The sequence below is a fragment of the Lagopus leucura genome, unplaced genomic scaffold (genome assembly GCF_019238085.1).
Source record: "Lagopus leucura isolate 7727_CA_CO unplaced genomic scaffold, USGS_WTPT01 Super-Scaffold_100159, whole genome shotgun sequence".
NCBI lineage: Eukaryota > Metazoa > Chordata > Aves > Galliformes > Phasianidae > Lagopus > Lagopus leucura.
This window is the reverse complement of record NW_024962335.1, coordinates 2880798-2895205: the sequence shown is the minus strand read 5'-3', so window position 1 is coordinate 2895205 and position 14408 is coordinate 2880798. Positions and strand designations below refer to the sequence as shown.

Below are 14408 nucleotides of genomic sequence, written 5' to 3'. Positions count from 1 at the left end.
TTTCAGATCTCTTTGGATTTATTTAGTGATATTAAAAAATGCAAACATAACTACTGTACAAAAAGGATTATTTCATGATTTAATGATATGCATTAAATGGAAAAAACATTCAGAAAAATAAGAGAAAATTATATATAATTATTTATCAATTATTAATTATAAATAAACCAAAAAGAATCAGTTATTGTAGCAAAATAAATTGCTAATGTCTTCATTTAATTAAATATGCTTTAAATACATAACCTTTTCAAAATATGCAGGATGATATTACTTATACCCACATTTAGCTACACAGCTAAATGAAGACTTCAAAATATTCTAACATTGCTAGCCATAATATATCAAATATGAAAGCTGTTTAAATCATGTAAGATGACAAATGAGCTTTTTACAGGACATGAGTTTCTGTTACTGTGTTATTAATTTCACTGCTACTGTGATGGGTTCAACACCTCACAGACAGGTCCAGTGCCCTTTGCTGATCCAGCAGTTCAGAGCTGACAGCTGTAGATCTTTGAGAGATGTTCTACCTGAAGCCCAGGGTCAAAAAAAGACAAATGGGTGGCAGCTTTTTTTAAGAAGTCAACAGGAATGGTGGAAGGTGTGCGTTAACCATCTGCTCACTGTTGCAGATTCTTATCTCAGGTTGTTCACCAAATCAATGATTTTTTCAGCAGGAAGCAAATTCGGGTTACGTTCAGTCACTGGGTGGTTCAGAACTTAAAAACACCAGTCACAGGAGACCTGGAAGCTCAGTTAAACAAAACCAAGTGAATCTGCCACAACGCACTCACTGACTGGCAAAAAACTTCTCTGTTCATGGAAGCTTAAGGTGACCCTACCTTCAAAACTTCTACCTCCCCAGCATATGCCTGCATCTCAAAGGGTTAAGTGATTTGTGAAATATTTTGACTAAGACAAAGTAACTACCTTATATGCTATTAGCCCCTAGCAGCAGCTACAGTATAAGTATAGCGGGAGATGAAATCACAGTGACTAATAGCTTTTCTTTGCGGATGTGTCAGGAGTGTTTCCAGCCCTGTATATCTTCCTGCAATCAGATGTGGCATTAAATAGCATTCTGTCCTGAAATGAATCCTGGCCAGCTTGCTTGCTGAGCAGCTTTACCCGCTGAGGTTCCCACTTAGAGTCACAGAGCATCCCAAGTTGGAAGAGACCTATGAGGATCATTGATTCCAACTCCTAAACTTAACAGAACAGACGTCATCCTGGCTAGACTGCAGGTCCCTGAGCCTCCCAGCCTTAACCTGCTAAGCCCATAACCTTTCATCACCCTGTGAACAACCTTTTGTCTGATTTATCCCAATAGGAACAGGACACAGGGCGATTTAAGAACACTTAAATCTATCCGCAAGAAGGCCACAAACAGTGGAAAAACGTCATGCTGAAGAAATGCACCAAGAGGAAGGAACAGCTGCCCTTACTGCTCGAAAGAAGTGAGACTGACAGTGCATGGGAGGGCAGCTCCATCAGGAGAAGGAACTGGGATGAGTACTTCATTCTCTCACATGAGTCCCACGCTCATGTTAAATTAGGCAAAAAGGGAATAAAAGGGAGAAGAAGCCTGATAGAAAGAATTTATTCCATATCTAAGCAACACTGAATGCTTTGTCTGTACAACATGGATTGTATGGGAACGCAGGGAGAAAAACAACCTGGAATAAAATACTGCCTCTGTGTGTATCCACGCCAGTTACTGAAGCCCTACACAGTGATCCATGGCCCACAGAGCAATTCCATTAGTTCTGAATCTAGGAGCAATATAACCATACCTGTGAAGCATCAAGCTCACACTAGAAGACCCCTCTCTGCCCTCACAAAATGAGAATAATTTGTCAGACATTCGACAGTCATGGTGCATGCCTCAGTTTTACTACCCAAAGGAATGGTCTTCAAACAAAAGGCAGGGAAAGAGTTCATTTACATCTCTGTGTGTAATCTGGAATTGACAGGCTCTTCTACATTGATAAGAAACACTATGGAGGAAATTATTTTGGCTAAGGTAATGGGAAACTTCAGTCCCTGAAGGGTAGCTGGTAACAACAAATGGGTGACTGGTAAATGCTACTTTTTGTAGGGGAAAAATATATATATATATGTTACTATTCTGTCTCACTCTCACTCAGTCTTGATTGACAATCTTTTCATAAAGGCTCTGAGTCTCATTTCTGATCAGCAAAGACCTTCTCATCTATTTCACACGTGAAAGAGGTGCTGTTCCAGTGATGAACTGTTTGGGTTGAGGTACCTGAATACCTGAGAAGAGCCCTCAGATAAGCCCTCACTTAGCAAAACGCAGATACTCACATGAGTGAGCATAGAGGTAGTTTGGGTTTTTCAGGCAGTTGCCCTCACTCTCTCTATTTTTCCAGGTCTGAGAAAGCAAGAGACGCTTCTGGTTTGACCAAGCTTTACTCAGCTGTTTTTTGAACATTACTGAAAGAAACTGATGAATAAAGACAACGATTGACTCCTTTAGCAGTGAATGATGGGCATGTTTTTGGTTACTGCGGTAGTACTATCCACTTATGCTTACTCTTTACTTGCACTTTTCCTCAATGACCAGTTTTTGGCCACCACCAGAGACAGAGCAGACGTTTGGTCTATGCAGTGCAGCTGCTCTTTTGTTCAATTTTAAAAACAGAACTAGCAAACAAATTCTGCATAAATTTCTCCTTGATTTGTTGTCTGTGAGAGCAAGTGCATAACATTCATCACATTTTTAGCTACGTAAGTATTTTTTTCTGAAGAGAGGAATTTAACACATTCTCCAATACTGTGTAGATATAGTGCTGACTCCACTATGAAAACTGCAATATCAGAGCCACCATTGAGAGAACAGTAACAACTTTTCTCACCCTACCATCAAAATAGCACCGCTTTTATACTGCTGCAGATTTGAATGTAGCTGGAAAATGAAAAATAATATTGTTTTGATTGGCATAAAACTCAGTTGTCAGCCAGCTGCACATGAAAATGAGAAACATGAGCAAAAACAAGCATTTACTTGAATGAGATCTTCAGCTCCCACACAAGAAAGCAGCTTGAAGTGGTGCTGAGATACACTTCTGCCAGGGCAGCCTTGCCCAGAGCCTTTCTAGCAAAAGGCAGCACTTCTAAAATCAGGCATGTTATCATGAAGTTTCCATGCTCACTATTTTTAAAGAAAAGAATGTGTAACTCTTTACCAGCAGAATTTAATCAATAATTCATTAAACTGGCTGTAACACAAACAATCCACTGCTGCTTTTGGGCGACTGCACACACGATAAGGAAGATGCCAGCAGTTACTTTAAACCAGTGCAATGTGTGATGTTAGCATCTATGTATATAGAAAAGCTAACAGGTAATTCAGTTAGCAAACAGAACTTAATCCTTTTAAACTAAGAATATTTTCAAACTAAGAATCCTTTAAAAAAAATATCCCTTTTAAAACAAAGTGGCAGAAGTCTTTTTCTTAAAGCTGTAAGCAAGATTCCACCAGCAATTGCTATTATTTGGTCTTTTAGCTATTTGTTTCACATTTTTATCCTATGGTTTGATGCGCCTGTAAATTCTAATTGATTACACAGTTCAACTTTGGATATTAAGCACTGATTTACCAAAAACTACTACAACATTTAATTCAAGTATTTTACATGCTTGCCACATCTACTTTTTCTTTGATTTTTAGTATTTTTTTTTAATATTCTGCAAAACACTTTCTAACATATCCGCTGCATAGCTTAATCTTACTGCGCAGCCAGGATTTTCCATTCACACAGCCATATTCCATGCCTAATGCTAGGTTGCCATCTGTTGACCAACTTAGCAGCTGTATTGTAAAGATACAACACAAGGCACTTGAGAACATAAACAAATTGCAAAAGACCTTTCAAGTTTGAATCCCAGTTTTGTACTTCTTTCTCTCTACCTGGGAAAGTTATTTTAAAAGGTTACCATTTCTCCTTAACTTAATTTGCAGGGGAAAAAAAAAGGATCAAGCTTTTCCATACACAGAGGCAGTACCGGAGAACATCTTCAAAGGCTGCTTAAGGAGACTGTCTGAAGGCTAAAATCAATAGGACATACTTTGGGAACCAAACTGTATAAGAAGCACACTGCACGGATGGAATGATCAGTATTAGGCGCTATAATGTTATGTTTTTCACTTTCAAAAGGTGTCCAAGGGAATCAAGAAAATATTGCCAGGGAAATGAAAATTTAAATTGGTCAACATATATATTTCATTCCTCCTTTTTTTTTTTTTTTTTTCCTTTTTCAATTGCTTTCATTTTAAAAAGAAGTACAGATGAAAAAAACAACATCTCTGTATAGGATAGTATATTAGCTGGGTTTACAAGGGTGCAAGAGTCACTTTTAGCAGGATGCACAGTATCACCTCAGGGAAGAAACTCTTCATACCTACTTCACTTAGCATGTAAAAGGCTTTAGTTTTCTCCAAGTGACTGCATGTACGAAACAGAGTGTCTAGAACATTTCTTTTGCCTCAAAGGGGATTTGTAGGAGTATCTTCAAAAACACTGGAAAGGCCTTCAAGAATTCTGATCATCAGCATCACGAATAAAAGACAATTGTTTTCTCTGAAGTCATTAGAAAAACAAAGCTTTCCAAAGGAATGATACATGAAAAGGACTTTCCAAAAAACATGAAACAACTGTGAGATATTTCTTAATAGAAATATAATATTAAATGATAATGTACAAAATAAACAAACAATAACATATTTTAATAGAAATACAATCAAAATAGAGATCAGCTCTATTAATAGTACTTTATATAGCAATATATAAACTTTCTATAGCAATACATGAACACAGCACAGTCTAAACACTGCATTATGGTGCTGAGCTCAAGAACTTACATGCATATAACAATTTCATGCAGTCTCTGTTTAGCGACTCACCTCTGAATCATCCAGTTCCAGTTTTTTCAGAGACTTCCTGACATAATCTAAGAAGGAGGATGATTTGGAGAAAATTTTTCCAACATGTCGATCACTGCAAATATAATGTTGAGATGCATGCATTCCGCTAACAGAAACTTACAGATTTTAAAAATCATTTTTATCTGAATTTCCATTTATTGAGGGCAAATAAATCTGTTGGACAGCCCCTTGGGTCAAGTTAGTGACAATTTTCCTTTTCTCCTTTTCACTTAAAACAACTAGCTAATACTTGGAGAAGTTTCTAAGCACAACTGTACAGCTGTACTACAGCTGGAGTATGGTTACTATTTTACCAAAAAATGAGAGAGGTGAAGGTTTCTTTTTAATTTCTCCCGTGATGGTTTTATTTTCTCATATGAGTGACAAAATTCTTATTTCTATCAAATGATATTACCTTCTGTGCTCCTGTAACACTGTCATTATTTACTGCAATGCTGCTGTAATTTATTGTGAACCACCAGACTGAGCAAATGGCAGGTCACAGCAAAATTTCACTGTAACCTTGTGTTCTTATCCTCAAAACTGTAGCTTAGTTAAGTGATACCAGAACTTCCACTGTTGACGACAGTGGCTCACTTTTGAAGCCGGCTAAAATTGCAGACAGTTTAAGAAAACGTTAAAATAACGTACAAAAACACAAAGACCACTCAGAAACATTGACAGGTCTCATCCGTTCATTTTCTCTGCTTTGTTTAAAATATCTTGGAGAAATTACATAAAACTTTTATTAATCTGAACTCACTTTCTTGACAATTTCCCCACATAGCACTACCCTAATCGAGTTTTGCAGCTTAGGAGTTACATTTTCAGCTATAACAGCTGCTCCTGAACATTTCTTAAGAAGGAAGTATGCTAAGTAGAAATAATAACAAATAGATTAAAAATATAATTTAATTTGTAAATATTTAAAACTTTTCTCCCTCTTTATTCTTAGTAAAAACTCTTTCTCCTTATTTAAGGATCAGAATTAACATCTACCAAGGTCAATATAATGACTTTACCCAATGGCATTTCTAATGTTTTTTGGGTGGCAGAGATCCCCATTCATTGAGAACCAATGGCCACATTTATTTTTAAGAATTTCTCTAGTCATATTTAATACTGAGGTGCATTTAAACATTTGGGCTGATGCAGCCTGAAAATCAGTTAATGATTATGCTGCTATGACAGGCCTCTGCCCTCCTAATTAGATGCTAGAGGGGGAAAGATATCGCATTGGGTCTGGCTGAGATAGGTTAACTTTGTTCAGAGCAGCCCATATGGCGCTGTGTTTTGCATTTGTGACTAAAACGGTGCTGATAACACATGGATATTTCAGCTGGTGTCAAACTGCTCTGCCTTGCAGCAAGGAGGATTGGGTTGGGCAAGAGGCCAAGGGTGAACCCAGCCAGGACAGCTGACTTAAACCTACCACAGGGATATGCCGTACTGTATACCATGACACACAGCAATAAAGCTGGAGGGTGGTATTCTCAAGGTAGTAGATGCTTGTAGACTGCCTGGGCAGCAGTCTGCTGGTGAGAGGGTGAACCTCTGCTTCATTTGTTTTTGTGTTTAGAGTTGCTTTTAATTTTTTCCACCTTTCCCTTTCATTAACTTATCAAACAGTCCTTATCTTGATGAGTTTTTCTCATCCTGCTGTGAGGGCAGTGAATGAGCAGCTAGAGAGTGCTTAGTTGCTGGCAAGAGTCAGCATAGATACACAATATATTTAATAGATTCATGTTGTATACAAGTAGTTTAAAAAAGAACATATTAATAATAGTTCATAGTCTTAACAGTTCATTCTCTCAATTGCTTTAATGTGCTAAATGTTTTTCTGGAACTGGACATCTTAAAAAATGCAGAACAATCACTCTAGGTTTCAGAACAATAAAGAAAATATCAGCTTTTCCACTAAAACTGGTGACAACTCACATTAGTCAGCTTGCAAGCAGGTAGGCTTCCCCTGCTTTTATTTCAGAAGTATAATCCTAAATTACTTCCTCCAAATTATGCTTCCTTTTACAAATGAAGTATACTGTCATCCCACGCACTTTTTTTTCACACTTTATCAACAATGGTTTTACATGTTAACTTTTAGTTAATTTTAAAATAAACAAGTATTTCTTCTTTCAAAAGACTTTCTGAAGGGCTAGCTGTCTGGCTTCCCACTTTCCAAAAGACTTGGGGGTATCTGCATTAGCATTTATTTTAGATCATAAGTATATTCCCCAAGTGACTTTTGGGGTTTGCTCACCTCCCACAGCATGGTTTGCGCTGTGGAACGGGATCAGAGCTTCAAAATTAAATTGGAAGGTGTGCTTCTGGATGTGCACCAAATGCTAATGAGCACACACCCCACATAATAAAAGTTAATCCAGACTTCAATTCCAGAAAAGTGTTTAGTGAAGATGTCAAGATCATAGCACTAACTTGCCAAATCCCATCATCCATAGGCACATAACTTGCTGATGTACACACAGGCAGCCATCAGCACTTGCTGATGTAGCCCTTCACAGACAGCCATGTTAGCCATTGGTCATTTTTCTCAGGACAAATGGAAATGTCTTTTTGTCTTCTGCAGTATTAAAGCTGCCAAGTCTTCTGAAATACAGGATAGCCTAAGACTGTCAACTTTTAGATGTTTGCTACTGTTTTGCTGTTGAAGATAGATTTTAATAATGAATCTGGTACCAAGGAGGACCTATTTCAGGTATGAGTAAAGGAAGGACAATACATCTGTGATGTGGACATAGAAGTAAATGTGATGTGCATAAGGAACAAACGTATCCTTCATTTTAATGCCAATATGTATTTTCAGTCTAAGACTGATTCTTCAAACCTGCTGCTTAAGAAATACAGAAAGGGATCACAGAAAATCAGATGTTGTTTTGTATTCTCTGAGTTCAGAGCTTCCTACCTTTTGGTGACACCATAAATTTCTTCTATAATAACCTGAAGAACAGCTCGATAAAACAACGACTCTGTAGGCAGCTGGAAAAAAAAAAATCAACAACAAGGATTTAAAATTGGAATTTAAATATAGATCATAGTAAAAAAACAAAAACAAAAACAAAACCAGTATTGGCTTCTACTTATTTTTTTACATTCCTTGCAATCAGTCATAACAACTGGACATTTTACTAATGTTCCTGAATCCAGTTTAATTTACATTGCCAGATTCTAACACAACTTGAATGTGAGAAAAAAAAGAAAAGAGAAACCCAAAGCCTGAAGTAGAAGATCAAAGACTGGCAGAGAAAAAAAGAACAGAAAAAATGTAGTGATCATGACCCAAATTCTACTCTGCAAAATAAATCTAACAATTTACCTAAACTGTTCTAAAGACAAATAAATAATTTCCTAGCTGAATCATCATGTGCTGTAGTCTCAACAATGCAGAAAGCACTGTGCTCATAAAAACAGAATACGCTTAAAAGTTCATATCTTTGAGTATAAAAGATCTGTTTCCATAAAAATAGTTAATAGTTGTCAGTCTAAAATTCGTGGCAAAGCTAACCCACAATGAAAGACTACAGGGAACAGGAGGATTACACACAGAGAGAAGAGTTCTCAGTCTTTTTAAATATTTGCACAGTAGGTGTCTGCCATCCAAACAGGATAACTTGCACAGCAGTAATTCAAAGTATTCATGGATTAAAAAAAAATACAGAGATTAAAAATGAGAATGATGATGTTTCTTACAGATATAAGCTTTTGTCATAACAATTTCTATTTTTACATTCGTTGATATAACACTGGGATGGAATGATCCAAACCAGGGATATCAGAAGGGCATTTGGACTTAATTTATATACTTGCTGAAAGATAGTGCAAGAAGTTAGGAAGAGTAGCTTAAATTTTAAGCCGTGCCTTTTTTTCAGACTCTTAATTATCAAGAGAAAACAGACTCACTAGGTGCAACCGCAGCAATAAAAATGCAATTTCATGATGACACATGCTATCTATCAGGATTTGATGTACTGTATGCTAGTGTTTTAGATTCCAGAAATTCAAAAGTTCAATAAAAGGTCGCGGATTAAGAGCATTTAAAGGGGAAAAACACATTTTATCTTAGAATGGTTAAAATAAACAGTATGACTTACCATTTGGCCAACTGCAACTCGCTCCAAAGCCTTTAAGAGTGAAGGAATTAAATTGCTGATATGTTTATTCTTTATCAGAACATTTTATAAACACATTGTATAAAAGTCAGAGGATATGACATTTTAAAAGATTAATGGTGTGACACAACATGAGCTTGCACACTTTAAAGTGTTAATACCGTTACAGAACCATAAACAGCTCACTCCTGTTATTTTGGTTTATTTATAAGAGAAGCAATGATAACCAACTGTATAGATGTGAGCAAAATTTCTTTCTTTTTCTTAGGTTTATAAAAGAATTTCTGAGAATTCTTTCCGTATTTTTTCTGTCTTTGTATTGTTGTATACAATTATTGTATAATTATTTATTTACAATATAATATTTTAAATGCAATATTAGATATTTGTTTTATATCTTCTATTCTTGCAGAAATGCAAGCAATTCAGTTTCCGATCAATTATTTCAAAGTAAAGATTGGTTCAATGGCCAATGCCTTTAAATACTTTTAGACTCTAGTATAATGAGTGTAAATAAATTAAAAAATTCAGAGGGACTGAACTTAGAAAGGTAATGCATGAACTTTCACAACAGATTCCTCAGATCACAAATCCTGATGCTGGTATGAGAGTACTTGATTTTTATGATCCATACTGACCAAGAATGGCAAATAATCACAAGCATGGTATGTTTTCCTCCAGAAGTAAAGATCATAGTAGAAATGAAGGAAAAACTTCAATCAGTTGCCTGACACTAAAATAAATTAGATAAAAAATCAAAAACGTCTCACCACTGAAGGATCATTGTCCCCAAATTCCACCACAGCAGATAGAACTGCTTTTCACTGAATCGCCCACTTTTTCTTCTCCTAATTTGAGAACTGATCTTGTATTTCAGATTGTGCTGCAACTACAATCCAAGTAGTTGTACAAGTGAAAAGTGTATACCTGCCTCAATGCAGAAGATGGATGTGTCTGGAAAAGTGTGAATCTGAGTTATCTCATCCAGACCTTTGTCCCTTGGCCCTTTAACCAATTTGAACAATATGTAATGATGAACATTATATTGAATATCTTATCATTGTTCAGCAGATTCAGTTTCTCCAACCTAGCCATTGCCCCTGGGAAGGTGGGTGCCTAGCTGCATATCACCAGGGCAAGGAGTGCCCCAGTCATGAAAAATGCAAGCAGGGGATTTCAAATGTACTAATTGTAGAAGCATCTAGTGCCATGGGAGAACTCCTTGCCTTTGTGAAGTTTTAAACAAAAGAAATTTTTAACTGCCTAATTTCTGTGAATTCTATGAACTCTAAAACAGATAGATTTCACATGTTCAGTACTATCTCTTCGGAGTCATTTGCTTACAAAATTTATCTTCCTACCATTGTTGAAAGACAGCCCAGACTTTCCCTTTCTAAAAGAAAAAGAATGGGAAAGAAAGCAAGTAATGGGTCAGCCTAGGAAGTAATAGTATTGCATTACACTAACAATAAAAAGAAAACAGGCAATCTCTTTTAGAAAGTATTTTTATGATAAAGGTTTTACAACATCATGGCTAAAAGAAACAGATTTTTTCTTGTACCTTGCCAAGGGTAACACATTTAAGCCTAATGAAATACTAACTGTCCTCCCTTGCTTTCATCTGACAGTATTAAATTATCATGTTAGCTTGCATTTATATAACCTTGATATGTTAACCTGTACTGCCTCTTCAGTCCATACTATTCTCTCAAACAGAAGTAAAGAGGTAGCAGCAAAGGCTTACCAGAACCTATGACTCATCTTGATACAAGAAATTAAAAACTAATAAAGGGTATTAGTCTTCTAACTGAAACAGTGGTCAAAATTTTTGATACGTATCTGTTCTTTCAAATTGGACAACAGTTCATCATTCTGTCTCACTGAGGTTAGGTCTTTGCAACTCCTGGTGCAATGTTAAAAAGATGTTTCCAGTCTGTTAAACCACACGGATTTTAGAGCTCTTCTCACTTTTGGAAGAGGCAAGTTTGTTTAGGTTTCAAACAGTCAGAACATTCAATATTATGAATCATGAAGGCGTTGGGGGAGTTACTGATTGCAATCCTTCTACAATTACCTTGTTCCACTCTAAGTCCTTGGCCAGGAACCATTACCCTAAGGGGTTACCTTGTTTAGGTTTTACCAAAGGTTTGGCCTTTCTGTCCATTCTTAAAATATGTTTCTGTCAATACTCATTTTTTCATTCCTTCAGCAAGTATAAAATATATAACACTGGAAGGTCAGTACTATTTTTTTAGATACAATTCATCATGCTTACAACATTAATGACGTTACTCTGCAAAGTCTTGGATTAAAGTCATGGCTCTTGGATTAGAAGCCAAAAACAATGAATCCTATAACATCTGGACAGAGTTCTCAGTAGGAAAAAGAAAAAAAGGGGAATCATACCAAGCACGCTGACATTCTAGCATTGCGACCGCAGCACCAGCCCTCGTCCTTCAAGTACTGACACATGGGAAATCCCCACACTTCCTCTGTGCAATCTGCAAGATGGGGAAAAAGAACAGGCACAGCTTTCATGAACTCTTCACTTTACCTTACAGTGTAAACAACATATTGAGCAAGATGAACAGTTAATGGATGGTAGCAGAAACACTTAACTGTTCCAGTCCAGTACCAAGAAACATTAGTATTATAATTATGAATTTTCCTCATAACAGATGTTTTTGGCTGATATTGAATTTCTGGTAATTTCAAAACTTTTTTTTTTTTTTTAAACTAGGTCATTTTTATAAAAATCAACTGAGAAAAAAGTTCTAAGGGACATGGGAGGATTTGCAAATACCTCTGGCACATCCTGCCATGCCATGAGTTATAAGAAGTGAGGCAGGCAGTCATTCAGTATAGCAGGACTTCACTATTTCTTCTACTGGGTTCCTCTTCTACCATAAACATCTTCTAAAATCACAAAGAATGCGTACGTGTTTATTTCAATTCTGAAGCTCTGTGCTTTGCTGAGAGACAGAATGTTTGCTCTCCAGAAATGAGCAGCTGCAAAGGCTCATGCTGTTTCTTCAAAACACAGAGAAGCATTTGCATCACAATCTGTGTTCAGTTTGTTTCAGTATCATTAGTATTTTGAATAACAGCAGAAGTCTTCATGTTTAGCACTAATGAAAATGTGGGAAAAATAAACAAGCAGTTTAGATTATTATTAGCTAAGTGTTCATAGTATCTAGGTGTAAATGTAGATGAAATCCACAACGTTTAGAATTTTTATTGGTGTATTTGTCAGCTGATTTTTCAGTGCATTGAATAAGAATTACCTTATTGCTTACTTACCTACTTACCTTAAAAAAAAAAAAAAAAGCCAACAAAACAAACCAAACGAATTCTACAGCAAATTGGCTAAGATCCTGGCTTTTTAGCATAGAGAGATGACTCGGGCACATTTAAAGACAAATCAATTTAATGGGGTTAAAAAAAGGACAGCAGAAATGTGGCTCTTCAAATTTACTAGAAGTCTGGCGATACAAACACATAAGCAGAATTCATTTCGTGAAACGTAGGCAAAGAAGAAGGGTAAGAGGAAACTATAAAGGACACAACTCTCTTCCACCTCTTCAGTTCTTCTCGTGCTAGTCTCCAATGACCAATGATCTCTAGAGAGTAACAGGGAGCAAGTAATCTTCTGCAGGCAACCTCACGTTTTGCTCTCCTTTTAGTCTCAAAGGCTAAAAGCTTAATATGGAACGTATACTAGTTTAAGGACCATAATTGAAGAACTGAACATTAATGTGGGATAATTAACAGAAGAAGGAAAGTTCCTGTAGACCTGAAGATGAAATTAGACAAAACAGATTGCAGCTTGTTCCGAACTAGGACTATATAAGTATTTGTAAATGCTTCATGACACAACATCAAACATCATTTAACTTTAGGTCTAATTACTGAGTGCATGGAATAAAGCTCCTACAACAGGGATAGTAATAAGATCTTATTAAATACATATTTGGAAAGCAAAAAATGACTCCCATGGTTCCTATTTTAAGGGTCACATTAATAAGCTTTTCTAACACGTACGTTAGAATATTTTAAAGTAAAAATGTGCAAACTGAGTTAGAAAGATAAAATCAATCAATCTTCTCAAGTTATCCCTTATAACCTATACCCTCTCCTCTAGGCAAAATAATCATCCATGCAATTAAAATTGCTAACCACTGAGCTACAATCACAATATTTGTACTCTATACTCATGTGTAATGCTGAAGAATTTCTGACATCTTTGAAAAGACGGTGATACAAAACATGATCTTCTTTATCGAAACTTTCTCTTTAGCTAGAGAAAGAGAGGTAAACCAACACAGTGAGTTCGGTTTTTTGGTCTACTTACAAAGTTGACCATATATCTACAATATTGCCTTGAGTTCTTTTTGTTTTTCCATATCCAGTGCACTCTCAAGTCTATTGCTGATTAAAAAAAAATAGTTGAAAGATAAATACATTCCTATGAAGTGTATATGTTTATCAGCTTGACTTCACAGACCTGAAAATTCTTTTAATGCCTTTAACTACTTTTTACATGCTTGATACTACATAGCTCATTATTTATCATCTTGTGCTTCTATCTGACAATGCAAAATTGCACTAAACGCTATACAACTCTACAAAAGATTCAAACATTTCAAATATGGGTATTCTGTGGAAGACTTCACAGCAAACACTGCAAGCGATCAACAGTGCATGAAGAAAATAAAAAATCATGCATAATGTAAAGAAGCCAGCTGAAAAGAATTCTCTTTCCATGAAAGGTTAACAAAATGGGAATTCTACGCAACTATTTGATGAGGTGAACAGATAGCTATAACATCTCTTCTTCACAGGTTAGGGGGATGATGTGCTAGAAAGGAACTCTGAGCAGGACTCCTGGTGGACAGTAGGTTGGCTATGACCCAGCAGTGTGCCCCTGTGACCAAGAAGGGTGCATTAAAAAGAGCATGGTCAACAGGTCAAGGGAAGTCCTTCCCCTCTACCCTGCCCAAGTGAGGCCACATCTGGAGTACTGTGTTCAGTTCTGAGCTCCTCAGTTCAAACAAACAGGGATCTTTTAGAAAGAGTGACTCAAGCACTGGAATAGGCTGCCCAAAGAGGCTGTGGAGTCTCTCTCTTCAGAGATACTCAAGACCCTTCTGGATGCCTTCCTGTGCAACCTGCTGTAAGGAAACTGCTTTAGCAGGGGGTTGAACTTGATGATTCTACAGGTCCCTTCCGATCCCTGCAGTTCTGTGAATCTGTTATTCTGTGAAATTCATAAATAAGAATTTTAATAAGAACTTTCCAAATCATTGCTTTTTTGCCATTATAGATTTTTCATG

The 14408-nt window shown here is 36.5% G+C and overlaps 1 protein-coding gene across 1 annotated transcript in view; it reads right to left on the bottom strand.

Moving 5' to 3' along the window:
• METTL25 (methyltransferase like 25) overlaps window positions 1–14408 on the bottom strand; it is a 55339-nt gene that overhangs the window by 10203 nt on the left and 30728 nt on the right. The window contains exons 6-9 of the mRNA XM_042890254.1: window positions 11482–11576; window positions 9058–9087; window positions 7872–7945; window positions 4928–5021 (exon numbers count right to left, since the gene is read on the bottom strand). Coding sequence (XP_042746188.1) covers window positions 4928–5021; window positions 7872–7945; window positions 9058–9087; window positions 11482–11576 — 293 coding nt within the window. The remainder of the gene's footprint in view (window positions 1–4927; window positions 5022–7871; window positions 7946–9057; window positions 9088–11481; window positions 11577–14408) is intronic.